The sequence below is a fragment of the Ambystoma mexicanum genome, chromosome 12 (assembly GCF_040938575.1).
Source record: "Ambystoma mexicanum isolate Mex_15411 chromosome 12, UKY_AmexF1_1, whole genome shotgun sequence".
In the NCBI taxonomy this organism is placed as follows: domain Eukaryota; kingdom Metazoa; phylum Chordata; class Amphibia; order Caudata; family Ambystomatidae; genus Ambystoma; species Ambystoma mexicanum.
Genome location: NC_090936.1, coordinates 174,994,856 through 175,012,469, shown reverse-complemented (window position 1 = coordinate 175,012,469; position 17,614 = coordinate 174,994,856). Strand labels below are relative to the sequence as shown.

The 17,614-nt window shown below is 46.2% G+C and overlaps 1 protein-coding gene across 1 annotated transcript in view; it reads right to left on the bottom strand.

Moving 5' to 3' along the window:
- The window catches only part of POLR3B (RNA polymerase III subunit B), a 1,940,302-nt gene that overhangs the window by 378,481 nt on the left and 1,544,207 nt on the right, over positions 1–17,614 (bottom strand). Inside the window, exon 22 of the mRNA XM_069628254.1 lies at positions 398–515. Within this exon, the coding sequence (XP_069484355.1) occupies positions 398–515 (118 nt within the window). The remainder of the gene's footprint in view (positions 1–397; positions 516–17,614) is intronic.

The window sequence follows — 17,614 nt, the reverse complement described above, 5'->3', positions numbered from 1 at the left end:
TAATGTGCATGGCTCACTACCGCTGCTAGTACTATCTACATGGCCAATAGCCATGCCCTGCAGCTAGAGTGTCCATCCCCCAGGTGCAAAACACCTGCATATGTTACCCATGGCATGGTTTGTGGCCATCTCCTATATACACTACTGATGTATGCACTACCTGCAGGGCTTAGCCTTTGGCCTACAGCCATTCCCGGCTATTATTTGGCTTGCTTGCACAGTGCTCGAAAATGCTTAATAGGCTAGTCCAAACATTATAAAGTTTGGAATAAGATTAGAAAACAGGTAAAACAACATGCAGTACTATGATGATATGTTCCAAAAGATGTACTATAACCTTTTCATTTCAGACTACGATTACATATATAGCTTTACACAGCAAAATATTGCAACATACGTGATTGGTACATCTTTATATTGAGGCTGCTGGGGTTGGTTGCTTCCTTCCAGCGGGGTTTGCGTTACAGTCGGCATGGACTTATTGACAAGTACTTGCTTATTTTCTACCATTTCGCCTACAAGAAAAAATGCAAACATCCATGTAAGAATTTACTACTATTTACAGGTTGAGAAGCATATTTATTGTGGGCCAATTTGACACGTCAATTAATAGGGAATTCAAATTGCATTCACTGACGGGCATACAACTATTATGCTTCAATGGTCGGTAGTATGGAGCGAGGCCACTAAAAATGGCAGAATGGTTTTATATAAGACCACTTTACATTAAGTCTACACAGAACTTCCCATTGGAAAATTCAAAATAATTTCAAAATCATTTCCTCTTTTCTCATTCATGAACATTCACCAAATTTGGCATGAAATAGATCTTGCAGAATATGAATACTCATGCCGAATTTGGCTATGTTTTGAACACTTTAATACCTGAAATGATTGTAGGAAAATACATTTTTGCATGGGTATTTCGATAAGAGGTGAACAATGCACTAGTTATCCCGTTAGCCCACAAGAAAATCATCAGCTTCACTATTTTTTTTTTTTTTTTTTTTACACAGACCTAGCCCTTCAACAATGGCCTTAGACAATAAATGCTGCAAACATTTAGAAAATTGTATCTGCCAAACATGAGATAGTCACCTTTTAGGGCCAATGAAATGCATTGATATTGCTGTCAATCTACAGTAGGCACATAAGATGTTAACGGATATTAGAACCTTAAGGCCCTCTACAAGAAAAGGCTTTAATAATACATTTTTGCATTCAAAAAGTGTATTTGGAAACTACGAATCAGAGAACATAGGTTGTTTGTGATCGACGGGTGAAACTCCGACCCGTTCTCACATCTTTGCTTTAAAGGTGTTAATATTTATCAGAATCCAGCTCAATCGATTCCTTGCTGAATTAATCCTGACCTTAGATAGACCTGTCTCTTCTATACCTCCCTTTGTTTCACATCGGAAAGTGCAGGACACAATATTATGATAACCTTTGGGGGAATCTAATACCTCAAAATAAGTACTATTTTCAAAAATCGAATTAGAGAAACAGACTATATAGAAGATTAACCATATAAAATGTTTGTGAATTTATCAGCGAGATCAGGCCAGAGATGTTTGGGCTAAGAGAGATAATAAGAAGCGTATGTAGCCAAACCATTTCAGTACTCATTAAAACTAAAGCAAGAGTCCAGGAATGTAATTGTGTAAAATGTGAGTATGATAAGGAAACCATTACTCAAAGCTTGCATCAACCCTCCAAATGGCCTGCCTTTAGTACCTTTTAATGCCGCCGGCCAACAAGTAGAGTATACAGCACTATAACATCCTTCCCTAAGCCACAGTTCTTGTAACATAATGATATACAATCTCCAAAATTGATAGACAGAGTATCCACCCTCTGTAAGTGTATAAACCCCATGGTATTCCAAAAGCAGAATTTCAAAACACTACTGTTAAAGATTAATCACAGGCATGAAGGGCGGTTTCCCTCCAAAAGCAACACACTGGGTAACCATGACCATGACCAAACATCCGAAGACTGATTATTGGGTGAAATTCCAGGATTCATGTGTATAGTCCGCTTACCCGGTACCACAGCATTACAACGTAAACTCATGAAGCCACTTCCAGTAGAACATTTAGCTAAATAATTCTGCTTCAATTATTATTATATTGAAACCTTTCCCTGTGTGGTTGTGACTATGGGTTTCTTTTCCTTTCTTTTGGTTAATGCATTTTCAATTGTATCACTTATTTTTAATCATGACTTATAACATCTTTTTCTTACACACTCATATCCATTGTAAAAATGTTTGTATGTATGGTGTAGAAGCTTGCTGTGTGTGATGCTAACAGTTTTATATTTAAACAGCTTACTTATTGTATTATTGCTTAATATGAACAGTCCTTATAATGAAAGTTCCATTCCTTCTTAGAGCTAGAAGTGCTTGGATATTCCCTGTTGCACTTGATATGTCGCACTTCTTATCATGGTTTTTCTTTTAAGGCTATGTCGTAGATTTATCATAGGAATGCACTATGCACTTTGTACTATGCATTTTCAAGGTCATATGCGGCTTATTTATCATAGGAATGCACGATACACTTTATTATATGCATTTGTTGTCTTAGTAATGTGAATTCTGCAAACAATTCGAGCCAGGTTCTTAAAACTTTCTTTGTTTCAAATTACTAAGTGACAGAATTGGAGCACTGTGCCCATTACATTCTACTGGTTTTAAATAGATATGCATAACGAAACATATATGCATATGGATAAAAGACAAAATCTTAGCACAACATTGAACGACCAGCATATTTGTAATTGATGTGGCACTAAGCACTTTGATAGCCGTATATAGCCTATGATTCTGTGGAACGCCCTCTGCACTTTAGTTTTTAAATACATGAATTAGTGCTCAATTGAAGGAATGCTGACCATAGGTATTGGACTGTACAATGTGTCAAACAATTGTATAAGCAGGCTATAGCCAACCATCCTGGCTTTAACTGTATTTTGTTTAGATGAATGTGCATGTTTATGAGAAACACAAAAAGAAAAAACTGTGCTGCGCTCTAAAAATCCCTTTTTTTTTTTTACAAATTATAAGGGTGTATTTAAATACATGGTATTGTCTGTGATACATACATACAAACAGCATCAGACAAATATTACAGTGGAACAGGCTCAGAACAAATACTACTGAGTGAACAACTAGCAATACTTGTGAGCCCAAACTAATATGGCCACCAGACACAGTGTTGTGTAAGTCACCTTTACTATATTTATCACTTGGGTGTCTTTTAAAATGAACTTCCTCATGAGGAGGAGTTACTGTGAACAAGCCACTAGGTTGTGGCGAAACGCGTCAGGCTGCCGTCTGGCAAACAACGTTACTGGGATAACTTGATTTCTTTTTACAAAACTGCACATTTTAAAATAAAGGTTGTTGATTTTGTACAACCTGCGCAGTTCTGTGTTGGTTTTTGTCTGAAAGGAACTGTTTGGAACCGATAAGTGAGGAGTGTTGCTCTTTGGAATAGCGTCCAGTATGCTGTTCAAATGGAAAATATATATATATATATATAACATGGACACGGTAGCGTCCATGTAGTTATGGTTAAGTTGGTGTTTCCATAGGAAGAGCATTTTTTGGGTGGCTTATAACTTCGCTCTCTCTGGACGAATCCTCACCAAACTTTGCAGGAAAAGTATATGGCCCACTCTGAATGTTTTTGCAAAGTTTGGAGAGGTTTGGTCCAGGGGGGGCAAAGTAATAGGGGGGGTCCCAAAACTTTTGTTTTTTCCCATAGACATAATGGGAAAAAACATTGCGCACACCTACAGCCCAAACAGCTGGACGGATTTACACCAAATTTGCGGCAGGAGCGGGGGCTTGGTCCCGAAAGCTTGCTTTTGCAAATTTGGTGTAAATCCGTCTAGTAGTTTTTTTTTAAAATGACCAAAATGTAAGGCAAAAAAATTTGTGATATCTCCGTTCGCTCCGTGGACGGACTTCCCTTCCCGGTTCGCTCCGCGGACAGTGCCCTGATTGGCCGAGCGGCTTGCGTGATGTCCGTGGACATGCAACGTGTTCGCTGATTGGACAGCGTGGTGCGTGAAGCACGTCAGATTTTCTGTGGCACCCGCCATCTTGCATTCACGGACGACCGCGGACAGCACGGTGTAACTTGGATTAAAAATTGTATTTAGTGGAGTGTGTTGGTGTGTAAGAGTGTTTGGGGAGGGTGGGGGATTATGAGATACGTTCAATGTTCTGTTTTTTTATGTGCTAGACACTTTTGTTGTGTTCAATTTTTCTGCGGACAACACGGCTGTTCTGAAATGTTCGTAAATAAACAGAATGGATTCGGTGTCAAGTTGAAAGTGTTCTAAGAAGACTCGTGGGGTCCTGGAATGTTCGCAGGGGGTGTCCTGAAGACGTTGTCTGCATTGTTCGTTGTCAAGCTGAAAGTGTTCTAAGAACACTCGCGGTGTCCTGAAATGTTCGTACATAAAGAAAATAGGGGTGTTCTGAGGACGTTCTCCGTATTGTGTGCCTGCTTAGCTGTATCCAATGAGGGAATGGCACAGAGAATGAAGTGGAAATGGTAGAAGGGCTGTCTAAGAGTTATGCGGTCTGCGGACAGGGCGTGCTACATCCGGGGTTTTCCAGCAAATCCAGCATGGAAAGAAGACTGTAGGGATCAGCCAATCAGATTTTGAGGTTGTGGATTTGTGTTCAAAGAGACTGTGTGTAGTGAAGATGGCAGAAGTGGAGAAAGTCAGGGTGTTGGTGCTTGGAGATATGTTTGTGCATGGTTTACAACAGTATGCTCAATGCAGGCATGTTGCAAAGAATTATGATGTTAAAGGAGTGGAGGTGGTGTGGAGCACTGTGCCTGATTGCAATGTACAGGGAATTGTACACGTTTGTGAAGATATGGGCAGGATCAACAGTCCCCATGTAGTAGTTTTGCACCATGGTGCTTTCCATTTGGGCTATGTCAGTGTCCCTACTTTTTTGGTAGATTTGGAACACTTGGTTCAAGCAGTAATGAACATCCTTCCAAATGCCAAAGTAATTTTTTCTGGATTAGTACCTAGGGCAATATGGGACAATAGTTCAGTTTTTTTTCCTCAGAAAAACAATGCTAGGTGTGTAATCAACCGAGGCATGTGTGCCTTCATGCTTAGAGCTGGTATGTTCTTCTGTAATAATGAGAATATTGATTCCAGTAATGCTGTTTATTTTAAAGAAAATGGCATTTCCTTATCTTTTATGGGAAATGCCATTCTGTTTTGGAATGTAAGGGTTGCTTTGGAGAAGGTTACGTGAAGATTTTAGGAGTAAAATAAGAAAAATAAAAAAATAAAAATACAAAATAACAGGTGTCTGTCAAGCATCTGCAAACCCCCCCCGCCCCAAAAAGGCTCTTTTCAGAGCCAACCTCAAAGGGGAAATGGGGCACACTATTTAAATTTACATTCACCACGGTCAGATTTTCGATATGTCCGCGGACATCGAAATCACTAGCTAGGGGTTCAGTATGTTGTATGTTACATGTATATAAAGTCAGGGATATTATGGTTAAGTTGTGCTACTAAAAACATATGAAATTCAGTAAAAATACTTTGTTAAAGGGACGTTATTGTTAAGTTGCGCTACTAAAAACCTATGAAATTCAGTAAAAAAAACTTTGTTAAAGGGACATTATGGTTCAAAGTAAAACCGAAAAACCCCTGAAATTCGGCGGTTATGGTAAGATAAGCAACCATAACTCGGGCCACCGTGCACTGCTAACACTAGCACCCAGGACATCAAAGATAACATCACAAATGTCATTGATGACATCACTGATCGTAATCGTATTTCTGATGCTTGTATCTGCTTAGATTCACATGCTGTACATAGGCTGACATCTAGTGAAAGCTGCAGAGTATTACAGTTGTTGTTTTCGAAACTCGAAAAGGGATGTCGACAGGGCGTGCCAGTAATACTATCCCTTGTGTGACGTCCACTGTACCCATGATCCCTCACGCGTCGAGGTCCCTCAGATTGTTATTTTTCTGACATGAGGTAGCATGAGGTGTAGCGTGCGTACAGTTGTATCCAAGCAGATACTCATCACGCAAGCTCATAAGCATCCATGCGCCTTCTCTCCGAGGGGAGGAAGGGGAGGAAGGGTGGGCACATGTGAATCTAAGCAGATACAAGCATCAGAAATGCGATTACGGTGAGTAATGTATCCCTTCTGAGGCTTGTGGAATATGCTTAGATCACATGCTGTGCATAGATTAGCGAGCAGTGTTAGAAGAAGGAGCTGAGATGTGAGAAGGTTCATGAGCAAGTAAATGTCTTAGAACCGCTTGTCCAACTTGTTTATCTGCTTGGAATGAGCGTCAATGCAATAGTGGCGAGTGAAAATATGTATTGCGCTCCATGTAGCTGCTTTGCAAATACTGTCTAAGGGGACATTTGCAATGAAAGCCGGGGTTGCTCCTGTGCCTCTTGTGGAGTGAGCCCTGGGCTTAAAAGGCAGTGTGTTATCTGATAGGGAATAGCACAGTAGGATACATCTGACTATCCATGGCATGTTTTGAAATGCAGTCACCTTCTCTGCCTGGCACTATGGAGACAAACAATTGATCTGTTTTTCTTAGCGGTCTGGTCTTATCTACATAGTAGAGAACCGACTTCCTTACATCTAGTGTGTGGAGTTTTTCCTCAGCTGAGCTGTTGGGTTCCTGCAAGAAAGCCGGGAGCTCAATTGACTGGTTTACGTGAAATTTGGAGATGAATTTAAGGGAGAACCTGGGGTGAGTACGTAAAACCAGCTTGTCTTTGTGTACAACAAAGAAAGGATCCTGCACTGACGATGCTTGTATTTCAGTCACTCGTCTTAGGGAAGTGATAGCCACTAAGAAGGCAGTTTTGTAAGTCAGGTGTTTTAGACTAGACTTGTGCATTGGCTCGAAGGGGGTCCCATGAGCTTAGCGAGTACCACGTTGAGGTCCCATCCTAGCGGTGGGTTAGAAATAGGAGGGTGGAGTCTCTTTAATCCTTCCATTAATGCCTTGATGACCGGTACCTTCCACCATGAAACCTTATTATGGGAAGTGGTGTTGGCTGATAAAGCCGCCAGATAGACATTTAGGGAGTTGAATACTAAGCCTGCATCTAGCAAATGGAGCATAGAAGTTAGAATGTGGGAAGGAGTACATTCTATGGGGTTGATATGTTTAGACCGGCACCAAATTACGAATCTTCTCCATTTGTCAAAGTAACAGTGTCTAGTATTTGGTTTTCTTGATTCTTTCAAGATATCCATGCATCTCTGTGGCAGATTAAGATGTCCGAACTCTATGACTTTAGGAGGCATGCTGCCAAGTTCATTGAGTGAGGCAGCCGGTGTATTGTTAGACCCTCCTGCTGAGTGAGTAGATTGTAAGGGCACGGGAGTTTGATGGGATCGCACATCGCCAGTTTGCGCAGATGTGGATACCATGGTTGTCTTGCCCACATAGGAGCAACTAGGATAAGCGTCATCGGTTCCTTGTGGATCTTGTTCACCACCTTCCATGTGAGTGGTGCTGGGGGAAAAGCGTAAGCAAATTTCCCTGACCAGTTCATCCATAAGGCGTTCCCCTTGGAGCCTGGCTGGGAGAACCAGGACGCGAAGTCCGGGCATTGACTGTTTTCGCTTGCAGCGAACAAGTCTATACTGGGGAAACCCCATAAAGAGAAGAGGTGTTGTACGACTCTTTCGTGTAGACACCACCCGGATTCCTCTGGTAGGGATCCCTGCTCAATGAGTCTGTTACAGAGTTGAGTTCCCCTGGAACATGATGTGACAATAGGAACATCTTCCGTTTGAGTACCCATTTCCAAATTTGCTACGCAAGCCTGGACAGATTTGGAGAACGTGCGCCCCCCTGTTTGTTGATATAAAACATCGCTGTATTGCTGTCTGCATATTGATGTGGTTTTGGGCTGCCGGGCAAGACCACAGATCCTGAGCTGTGTGATGAAGGTAATGAGCACCCCACCCCGATAGAGAGGAGTTCGTCGTGACAATTGCCTCTATTTCTGGATAGTAGAAGGGTTTCCCCTTCAGCAGATTTTCCCTTGTCCACCAGCGAAGATTTTGTACAAGTGTTGGCGAAACGACCACTAGATCGTCCCACTGACCACTTGCCTGAGACCACTGTTTCGCCAACCACTCCTGCATGGGTCACATGCGCAGGTGCGTGTAAGAAACTAGGTAAATGCAAGATGCCATCATGCCTAGCAAACGCATAGCTTTGCGCACCCTTATCTGGCGGCCGGCCTGATAATGCAGTATTTGCAGTAACACATTTTGGACTCTTTCCTCTGACGGAAAGACCAAAACCCCTCTTGTGTGTTTAAGATAGCTCCTAGGAACTGTTTGGATGTGCTTGGCACTAGGCTTTACTTTTTCTCGTTGATGGAGAAGCCCAATTGAAAGAGGAGGTCGATTGTCCTTTGAATGTTTTGTCTGCAAATTAGGGGGGAATCCCCTGTAATGAGCCAGTCATCCAGGTAAGGATACACTGGGATTTCCTCCCTGCGTAGGTGCACTGCCACCACCGCCAGTACCTTTGTGAATACCCTTGGAGCAGAGGCTATTCCAAAGGGCAGCACTTTGAATTGGTAGTGCTGGTTCGCTATCTTGAAACGCAAGAATCTTCTGTGTGCTGCGAACATTGAAATATGAAAATAGGCATCTTTCATATCCAATGTTGCCATGTAAGCCCCCTTTTTTAGTAGAGGGATTACCTCTTGTAGCGTAGTGATGCAGAACTTTTGTGGCTTGACATACTTGTTTGCAGGGTGCAAATCTAATACTGGGCGCATTGTTAGATCTTTCTTTGGCACAAGGAAGTAAGTTGAATAAATACCCGTTTACCTGGTTGGTCGGGACGACTTCGATGGCGTCCTTTATTAGAAGAGTGGCTATCTCCTCGAGGAGGATATGCTGGTGTTCTCTTGAGTGGATCTTCTGTTGTGGGGCGGGTGGTGGGGTTGTTGGAGGAGTTCTATACAGTATCCGCCTGCTTCTGTGGACAGCCCCAACTGTCTGAGGTGATTCCCTCCCATGCGTGGGTGAAGCTGGAAATGCGCCCTTCTACTGGAGAGGCATGGGAGGGCACTTGAAGCGGAAAGTCACCGCTTCTGTGGTGCCACCTCTAGAGGGGTTGCCCCTCCCACGACCACGGCCTCTGCGTTGTCCTCTAGGATAGCCCTGGGAGGACTGGCTCTGATTATTTCCCCGAAAGGAACCTTGGTTTTGAGTGTAATTGGACCTCCGTTGAGAACCTTGGCCGTGAAAATGGCGGAAATTGCCATTACCCCTTTGGCCGGGTGGCTTGTTGGTGAGTTGGCCCAATGATTTAAGTGTGTCATACTCGTCTTTGGCTGTATTAAGGGCGTCCTCGACGGCTTTGCCGAGGAGCACATTGGGTTCAATAGGCATGTTAATTAGTGTGGCCTGCGTTTCTGGCCTGAAACCTGATTGCCGCAGCCACGCATGACATTTGATAACAGTACCCTGAGAAATGATTCTTCCGGCATTGTCCGCCGCGTCAAGGTTGGTCTTAAGTAAGCAGCTTGACACTGCCCTCCCGTCTGCAGACCCCTGTGCAAGGTGGGACTTCAGTGGTTCTGGGGCAGACGATAGCAGAGCCGACATTTCCTCCCATTTGTAGCAGTTATAATTGGTCAAAAGGATAGCATTGTTTGAAATTCAGGTTTGGTAAGCAGCGGAGGAGGCGACTTTCCTACCCATGGTGTAAATCTTTTTGCTTTCCTTGTCGGTCGGGGCCTCAGAGGAAGCAAGGGGGGTGCCTGCTCTTTTCCAAGTTGTAGTTACAACTAAAGAGTCTGGCTTCAGCTGCCCTCAAATATACAGTGGGTCTGAAGGTGCAGGTTTAAAAAGCTTTTCTACACGTGGGTTCACAGCCAGTGTGAGGTTAGGGGCTTCTAATGACGGTTGTATTCTGCGCTGTATTGACTTGAGTAAAGGAATAAACTGCGCCACATTCTTCTTGTCCCCAAGGATCTGTTCTACAAAGTCTTTATCCTCCTGCACCTCTTAGGTGTCAATTTGAAAGTGCTCTGCCGCCTTGGCTAGCAGCTCATTAAGGGGGTTGGTTGTCAATAGGAGAATCAACTATAGGAGGATCCTGATCGATAGGGGAGTCTATCGGGTACATATTGGCCTCTGGGTCAGCCTCTTGGTCCCCATCGTCCCCATAATAAGGGTCTGCTGCCTCCTTGTGATACTGAGGGTCAGCTGCCTCTACAATTGAGAGGTCCCCGTTTTCGGATTCTGGCTCATAGAGCTCTATGACTGTGCTACGAACTGGAATTTCTGTACGAGACCTTTTAGAAGGGGGTTGAGAAGGCTGAGCAGAGACTTGAGACCCATAGGGAGCTGTGGGGGTTTACGGGGGGGATTGAAAACTCTGGAAGTATGCAGGGTCTTTTTCGTAGAAATTGGCCATAAAGGACATTCTCCTCATGACCCTATCTATGTCTTGTGAAGACCATTCTGCTGAACTTGGGACTATCAAGGGTTGGGAAGGAAGTCCCAAGTCTGTGGGAGGAATAACCCCAGATTGTTTAGGCCTAGTCTCTACAGGTTTGTCCTTATTAGGGATGGGCCTAGTTTCTTTAGGCTTCTCTTTCTGAGCAGTTTTATCCCTATGAAGGCTTTTATCCCTATGAGGGGTCTTTGAGGACTTTTTCTTATTTACTGTTCCCCCCCCCCCACCCCGGCGCCCAGAGCTGTGTGTGTCCAATTGTTTGGGCTATTTGGGATTTGGGGCCTACTACCTGATTTGACCCCGAGCGTCAACTTTCGGGAGTGGGAAGGGGCGAAGCCTCGTTTGCGGACAACCGGCCTTCGGAGAGAGTTTTGCATGCGTCACCCTCGCCGTCTTTCGATGGTTGGGTCCTGTCGTGCGGCGATATCGAGCCAGAACGTCCAGAGGACAGGGACTCAACGGACCTTTCCCTGGGTGCCGTGCATTGTCGAACACTCGACCCATGTGTCAAGTCTCGACTTGGGGTTATGTGTTTAGTGGTGTGTGATTTTGATGCGCTGCCGCCGCCGGGTGTAGTCCCCACAACATGGCCGCCAGCCTGTCCTCCGGGGTCGAGGGCCTGCGGTTGGGTAGCCAGAGCTACCCCGTCGCCCTCGCCGTCCGAAACGGCGGCATTGCTGCCATCACTGAAAGCGCCTTCTACCTCCATGGCCTCCAGTTGCCTGGCATAGTGTGCCCAGCGTTTTGTGGAGCGGTCCTTTAAATTCTTGGGCTTGAAGAGCCTACACGCTTGACGAAATGTTTCGACATGGTCTCTTGGGAGACACAAGTTACAGACTAAATGTTTGTCGACCCACAGGAATTTACGATTGCACTTGGGGCAGAATTTAAATGGGGTCTTGTCCATAACTACAAACTCTGGCAGCTGGGTGAATATAAAGTAGGAAAAGGGGCATATACATCCTAAAATGACCTCCCCCCTCTCTTTCTACTGTCTGGGCCCAACGGTCCGTCGCGGTATTCTTTCGATGGGCAGTTTCTTTGTCTTCACCGGCGTGATGTTTCGATGGTCGGTGAAGTAAAGGACTGAAAGAATGAACTACTGATAATTGAAATACATCAATGGCTTTATGCCGAAAGAGGAACTCTGCTGTACGTTTCCATCTAAAATGGTGGAAAAAAACGATCTAAGGGACCTAGATGCGTGAGGAGGGATCATGGGTACAGTGTATGTCACACTAGGGATAGTATTACTGGCACGCCCTGTCGACGTCCCTTTCCGAGTTTCGAAAACAACAACTATAATACTCCGCAGCTTCCACTAGATGTAGGCCTATGCACCGCATGTGATCTAAGCAGATTGCACAACCCTCAGAAAATATATATATATATATATATATATATATATATATATATATATATATATATATATATATATATATATATATATATATATATATATTTCAGTGAGACAAAAAATTTAAATCAGCTCCAGATTACAAACCTTCCAATAAACCGCTGAAGGGATCAAGATAACCTGAGAAAATTACCAGAACAAACCTTAAAGAGCATATGCAGCAAAGTGATCCCCTGCAATAAGACATGGGGCCTCATTACGACTCTGCCGGTCCGGAAACAAGGGTGCCAATAAGCTTACCGGCACCCTTGTTTCCGGATCAGCAAATTACAAGTTTTCCTGCCGGGGCCCGCTGCGCCCGACTCGTCTTACAATGCTGGGCGCAGCTGCCACGGTAGGCAGACTCCTCACGGAAGCGCCGGCACAGTTAGCAACGGTGCCAGTGCTTCCGTATACCCATTCCCATTGAGTCCTATGCGACTCCATAGGCATGCTAAACAAAATTTACCGGGCACCTAGCTTGCCGGTCCAGCTTAGATAGGTGCCAGTAAAATGTCATGAGTCTGGCGGCAACCCGCCGGTAGCACCATTACCGCCGGACTCGTAATAAGGCCCATGGTTTCAATTTCCTGTGTTGAAGCCATGAAACTACATTCACACCCGGTAAAGACAAATTGACCAATAAAAATCTGTCTTTCCTAGGCGTGATGCTCTAATTACGCCTTGCACCATCGCCATAAAAATCAAAAAGGGACCAAGTCCCTTTTTGGATGTCAGCGGCCAATTTGAAACATGTTTCTTATGGCCGGGTTCATCCGAAAAGGGACTTAATGACAGCCAATTTTTTATTCTCACGCTGAGCTGATCTCCCGTCGGGCAAACAAAATAAACTATCCGTTCCCTGGTAAATCCCGGGGTGCAAATAGCTCCCCCCCCCCAGCAGGGGGGCGTAACATGGGCTTCTACTGCCCGCAGCCCGAGCTGAAGCCTGAGCTTAGCTCGGGCCTACCAAAGTTTGGGCTGCCGGGCCCTTAAAGCCCATGTCCGCCCCACTGCCGGGGCGTGAAAGCTATAATAGCTGGACTTTTCTGAAGAATGAGGAAAATGCTGCTGAAATACAAAACTATATTAGATAGGGCAAAAACCCCGAAACTACTATAGAGAAATGACATGGCAGTCTTCGATTGTGGCATCACTACTGACGGCAAGAGAAATGTATAGCTGAACAATGTCAGAGCTAACAGGGCATTCCACTTTTCATAACTAGTCACTGCTCAACTCAAAAAAGCACTTCAGCTTGTTCCTTGTCAAGTCACATCAATGTACTTTAAACACCAACATAAAGACAAAAAAAGACTGATTAATAATCTATTGCCTTGCAGAGTGAGGGAGGGAAGATCATCATGGGATAATGCTTTGCCTCAGGCTATAGGTTGTGGGTAGAATCTTTATACGAAGCCATAATGACACTTTCACAATATCAGTAAGGTTTTCTGTGGATGTACTGTTGATTTAGGTTCTATGTCGAACGACTGCTTTCTAGTATTCCCTCATCTGCTTCATTGGTCGAAATGTTCATAAAACAGTTAATACCAGTAGTTAAGGACTGCATTCCAAACTTTGAGTGTCTGAAAAGAGGTTAATAATGACCTCCATGTGCTAATAGAGCAATCATCCTTCCTCCTTTGAAGGGTGTGGAGGGGGGGGGGGTAAAAGAAAGGTAAATCAATAGACTGGGACATATGAAACTCTGAAACCACCTTAGGAAGGAATCCGGGTCAGACATTAAGAGGGACTTTTTCCCGTGAAAGAACTTTAGAAAGGGAGGTTTGCAGAACAAGGCTTGCATTTCGCTAACCCTTCTGGCTGTTAGGCAGAAACCTGTGCAGTTCCCTTAGGGACCACTGCAAAAGATTTAAGACTATAGGTGTTTGGCAGTAAACCCACTTGGTTGCAGTCTGTACCACACAGATTCACTTGGGAGCGGTGGCTGAGCAGTCAGACTTCCCTCAAGAAGAGTTAGGCAGTATGTAGAGTATACACAATAGGTACAGAGACACAGTAGCACAAGAAAACACTGACCAGAGCTTTGGTGTAAAAGTATATAATTATTTATTTAAAGACACACTTGTAAATTACACTAGCAAAAAGAGGTAAGTAAATTCAGCACACAGTCACTATCATATATATATACAACCCTATTCACTTATTAGACAAGTCTTAGTGAGAAACACCACTTATTTTCAGACAGAGGGGAGCGTTTAACATAAGATGGCACTTATTAAAGTTATTAAAAAGGGAGGGGAAAAGGCAGAGTTAAGGAAGCACACAAGTTTCAATACTTTTAAAAGAACCAAAGTAAGGCAGGATAGGCAGAGTTCTACTGGAGAGCAAGGAAGTCAATTGCAATACCCACTCTTGGAGAGAGCAAGCAGAAGGGGTCCAGGTTCACACAGTGGGGTTATGCCCAAAGAGTCTTGTAGATAGTTCGCGCAAAAAGGATGAAATTAAAGAATTAAAGTCAGGAAACGTTAGCTAGGTTGTCCCAGGCTACCCCAGGTTAGAAAGTCGAGGCTTTACTGTCACCCCGAACGATCTGTCGCAAGGGAAGCCAGGCAGGACACAGTACCTTAAGTGTGAAGGAAGCTCCAGCAGGGGCAGTTGTTCCTGGCAGCAGGTGCAAGTCGGTGTTTCGTCCAGAGGAAGAGGAGGTCACGCCGTGGAGTAAAGATAAAGTTCGTTGCACTGCCAGGGAAGAAACCAGCAGCGGAGTTCTTCGGTTAAAAGGTACTACCCTTCTCTTCACGGTAGTGGTAAACCGTAGTATTCCGGTTGCCGGGGTGCTTGGCACAGGCAAGGTGGCCACGAGATGCTCCAGGAAGGTGAAAAGAAGGCAAAACTGGTTATCCCCACCAGTCAAAGGAAGAAGACTCTCCGGACTGGAGATCTCCTCTGTCGTCGGAAAAAGTGATGAGACAGTTCAGCAGGGCTCCACCGGTGGTGTCGTTTCAGGTCGGCTCAGCTTCTGCCTCCTCGGATTCTTAGGTCCTGTGGCGACTTCTGAAGTTCCAGTCCCCAAAGCCCTGCTTTTATGCAGCACACCCCCATTCACTCAGCCTAGCTGTCACCCGGCTCACCACTTGGGCCAATCACACAAGAGTGCGACTTGAGTTACCAAGGTAACTCAGTCCAGGGTGCCTAAACCCCCCTCCCACACCCCCTGTGGTACCCAGACAGAGTGGCACCACTTTTGGAGGCTTCTGTGGAGAAGCCCGCCAAAAAGTGGAACAAAGGGCTCGACTTGGGTTGGAGTCACAGAAGAGAACACAAACGCCATTTTAGAATCGAGTTCTGGCAAAAAATACCAACCGGTGAATTAATATTAAATAAATAAACCGGTGGTATGTTCGAGGCTATAAGAATTAAATAATTAAAGTTGGTAGCCTCGAACAATGGGAAAATGCCATAGAGATATATTCGCGGTCGAATATAAAAAGTAGTATCCACTGCCACCAGCCAAAACTCGATCAGGGGGGACGGAGACGTGCCTCCTCGAACAACAGACCCCGGGACAATCGAAATGCCCCGACCAGTACATCCACAATATAACGGTTTGTACTGATTTCTGTTCATAATTTGGGACTAGTAAAGCCAATGGTGACTTTACATGCCCTGGGAGACAGTTGTCAGTCCAAGGGTATGGAGTCTATGTTGGGGGGTCGCTACGACACCCCTGGGTTACGGCACGGAGGGTGCTGTGTAACCCACATCAAAAAACACATGAGACCTTATGGAGTAAAAGACCCCATAGCCCATAAAACACATGGAAAGTTAAAGGAACACCTCAAATCATGTCTAAGAGTGGGAGCAAACGAATCTCAATCTAAGCAGGAGAGAAAAAAATAAACCCCAAAAAATCCAACAAAGCTGCTGGGGGACTCACTAGATTTGGAAAATTAGCCTTACAGAGAATTCTCCCTAACACTGGCAGATGTGATTGTGACCAAAAAGGCTGTCTTAAGGGATAACAGCCGCAAAGAACATGAATGCATAGGATCAAACGGTGCTGCCATCAAGTCAGTCAAAACTAGATTAAGATCCCAATCTAGGCGAGTGCTCGAGAGCACGAATGAAGATGGACACAGGTCTCAGAAGCTCCTTGGGTGCCTGCCATTGCGCGATGCAATACATGATCCACGACCCCCAGAATGCTGCAGAAACGACAACCGCGAGAGGAAGAGAGCTTCCGACGCCAGCCGTGAAAATACTGGCTGCCTACGACGGAGCTGAGCAGGCATCCGACGTCTGAGAAGTATCCCGGGACCCGAAGGCCGCACAACAGCACTCCCGCCCAGGCATGCACCCCGAACAGAATTGAGGCGGGGCTGGAATGAGGCAAGGTACCCCCGCCAGACCGGCACTTGGCCTTGTTCTTGGGGACAGCTGGGTATCCGTCCCAATGGCACTGCACTCGCAGGCTATCGGGTGCAGGAGGAGCCGAACACACAGCCTTTCGGCCTGGAGGTGTGCCCATCGAATCTTAGCCGCACTCTCGGGCCCCGACCCGGCGGAGTGAGCGGCGCACCAACCCCTGGTGTGGACGAAGAGGACAGGAGAATGCCTGGTGGCCACCCAAAGCGGGAGGCGGCCCAGGGAGGTGAGCGCTGCCCCTGGGCAGCATACATGCCCTTGCGACCCCTGCCAGATGCCGAACAACAACGCTGGGCCCGGGGGGGCTGCCCGGACATGCCATAGCCCATGCATGTGGACCTGCAGGAGGCGCGTCAGCGAGCCATACACCCGGAGTACAAACCGCCCCTCAAACAGGGCTTGTGAGGAGGGCCCCACAAGATACCAAGAACGTCACACGGGCTGCATCGGGAGGCTGGCGCTGGAGAGGCCTTCCGCTCGGCAGCCCCCTCGGCCTCAAGTGGTTGTGCCTCCAGCCCCAGACCAACAGAGACGGTGGGACTCTGTGCGTGCCCCTAAGCACAGCCCGGCGAGGGCAAGAGGTGAGGAGAGGATCTGTGGGGGGCTGCCACTAGGAGGGGTGGAGGGGAGAGCGGATCAGCTCTGGGCCCCAGGTGAGCCTCCTATAGACCTGGAACACCCTCTCAGTGGTGGCCAGACCCCGAGGTACTGGAGGAAGCACTCCCATGCCCCCCCTCACTGCAGGGTAAATGAATTAGTAGGTAGCGAGTGCCTCCCAGCCCCACACCGGGGTACAACCCAGGCACAGCCCGGGCGCTCTGAACTATGTGCGCCTGCCCGACACCTGCAGACCTAGGCCATACAAAGAGCCAGAGGACGTACCACCTAGGGGCAAGACATCTATGCGGAGGAAGGACAGCGGGCTCGCAGATCCGACCATTTCAGAGCCCTTCTCCTGTGGGGAAGGAGACCAGGGGAAAGAGAAGCCCAACTCCTCGTCAGCCGGTGGGACCCCCCCATCCCTCTCACACCTGCACACACCCCGACGACAGGCCCCACTGGCCCCACGCCTCCACTTACCACCCGGCGGCAGAAGACAGCCATGGCCGTCCAGAGGGCCGATCATTAATAAGGAGCCCCGACACCTCCAACAGTCAAGAGGCCGGGGCCAGCCGCACTGCGGTCACCGCTTCTAAGAAGGCACCATGTGCAGCTCCCATACAGACAGGACTGAGTGGGTCTCCACCGCACCCAACACCACCCCACAACACCATCGTGGAAGTCAACCCAGCGTCC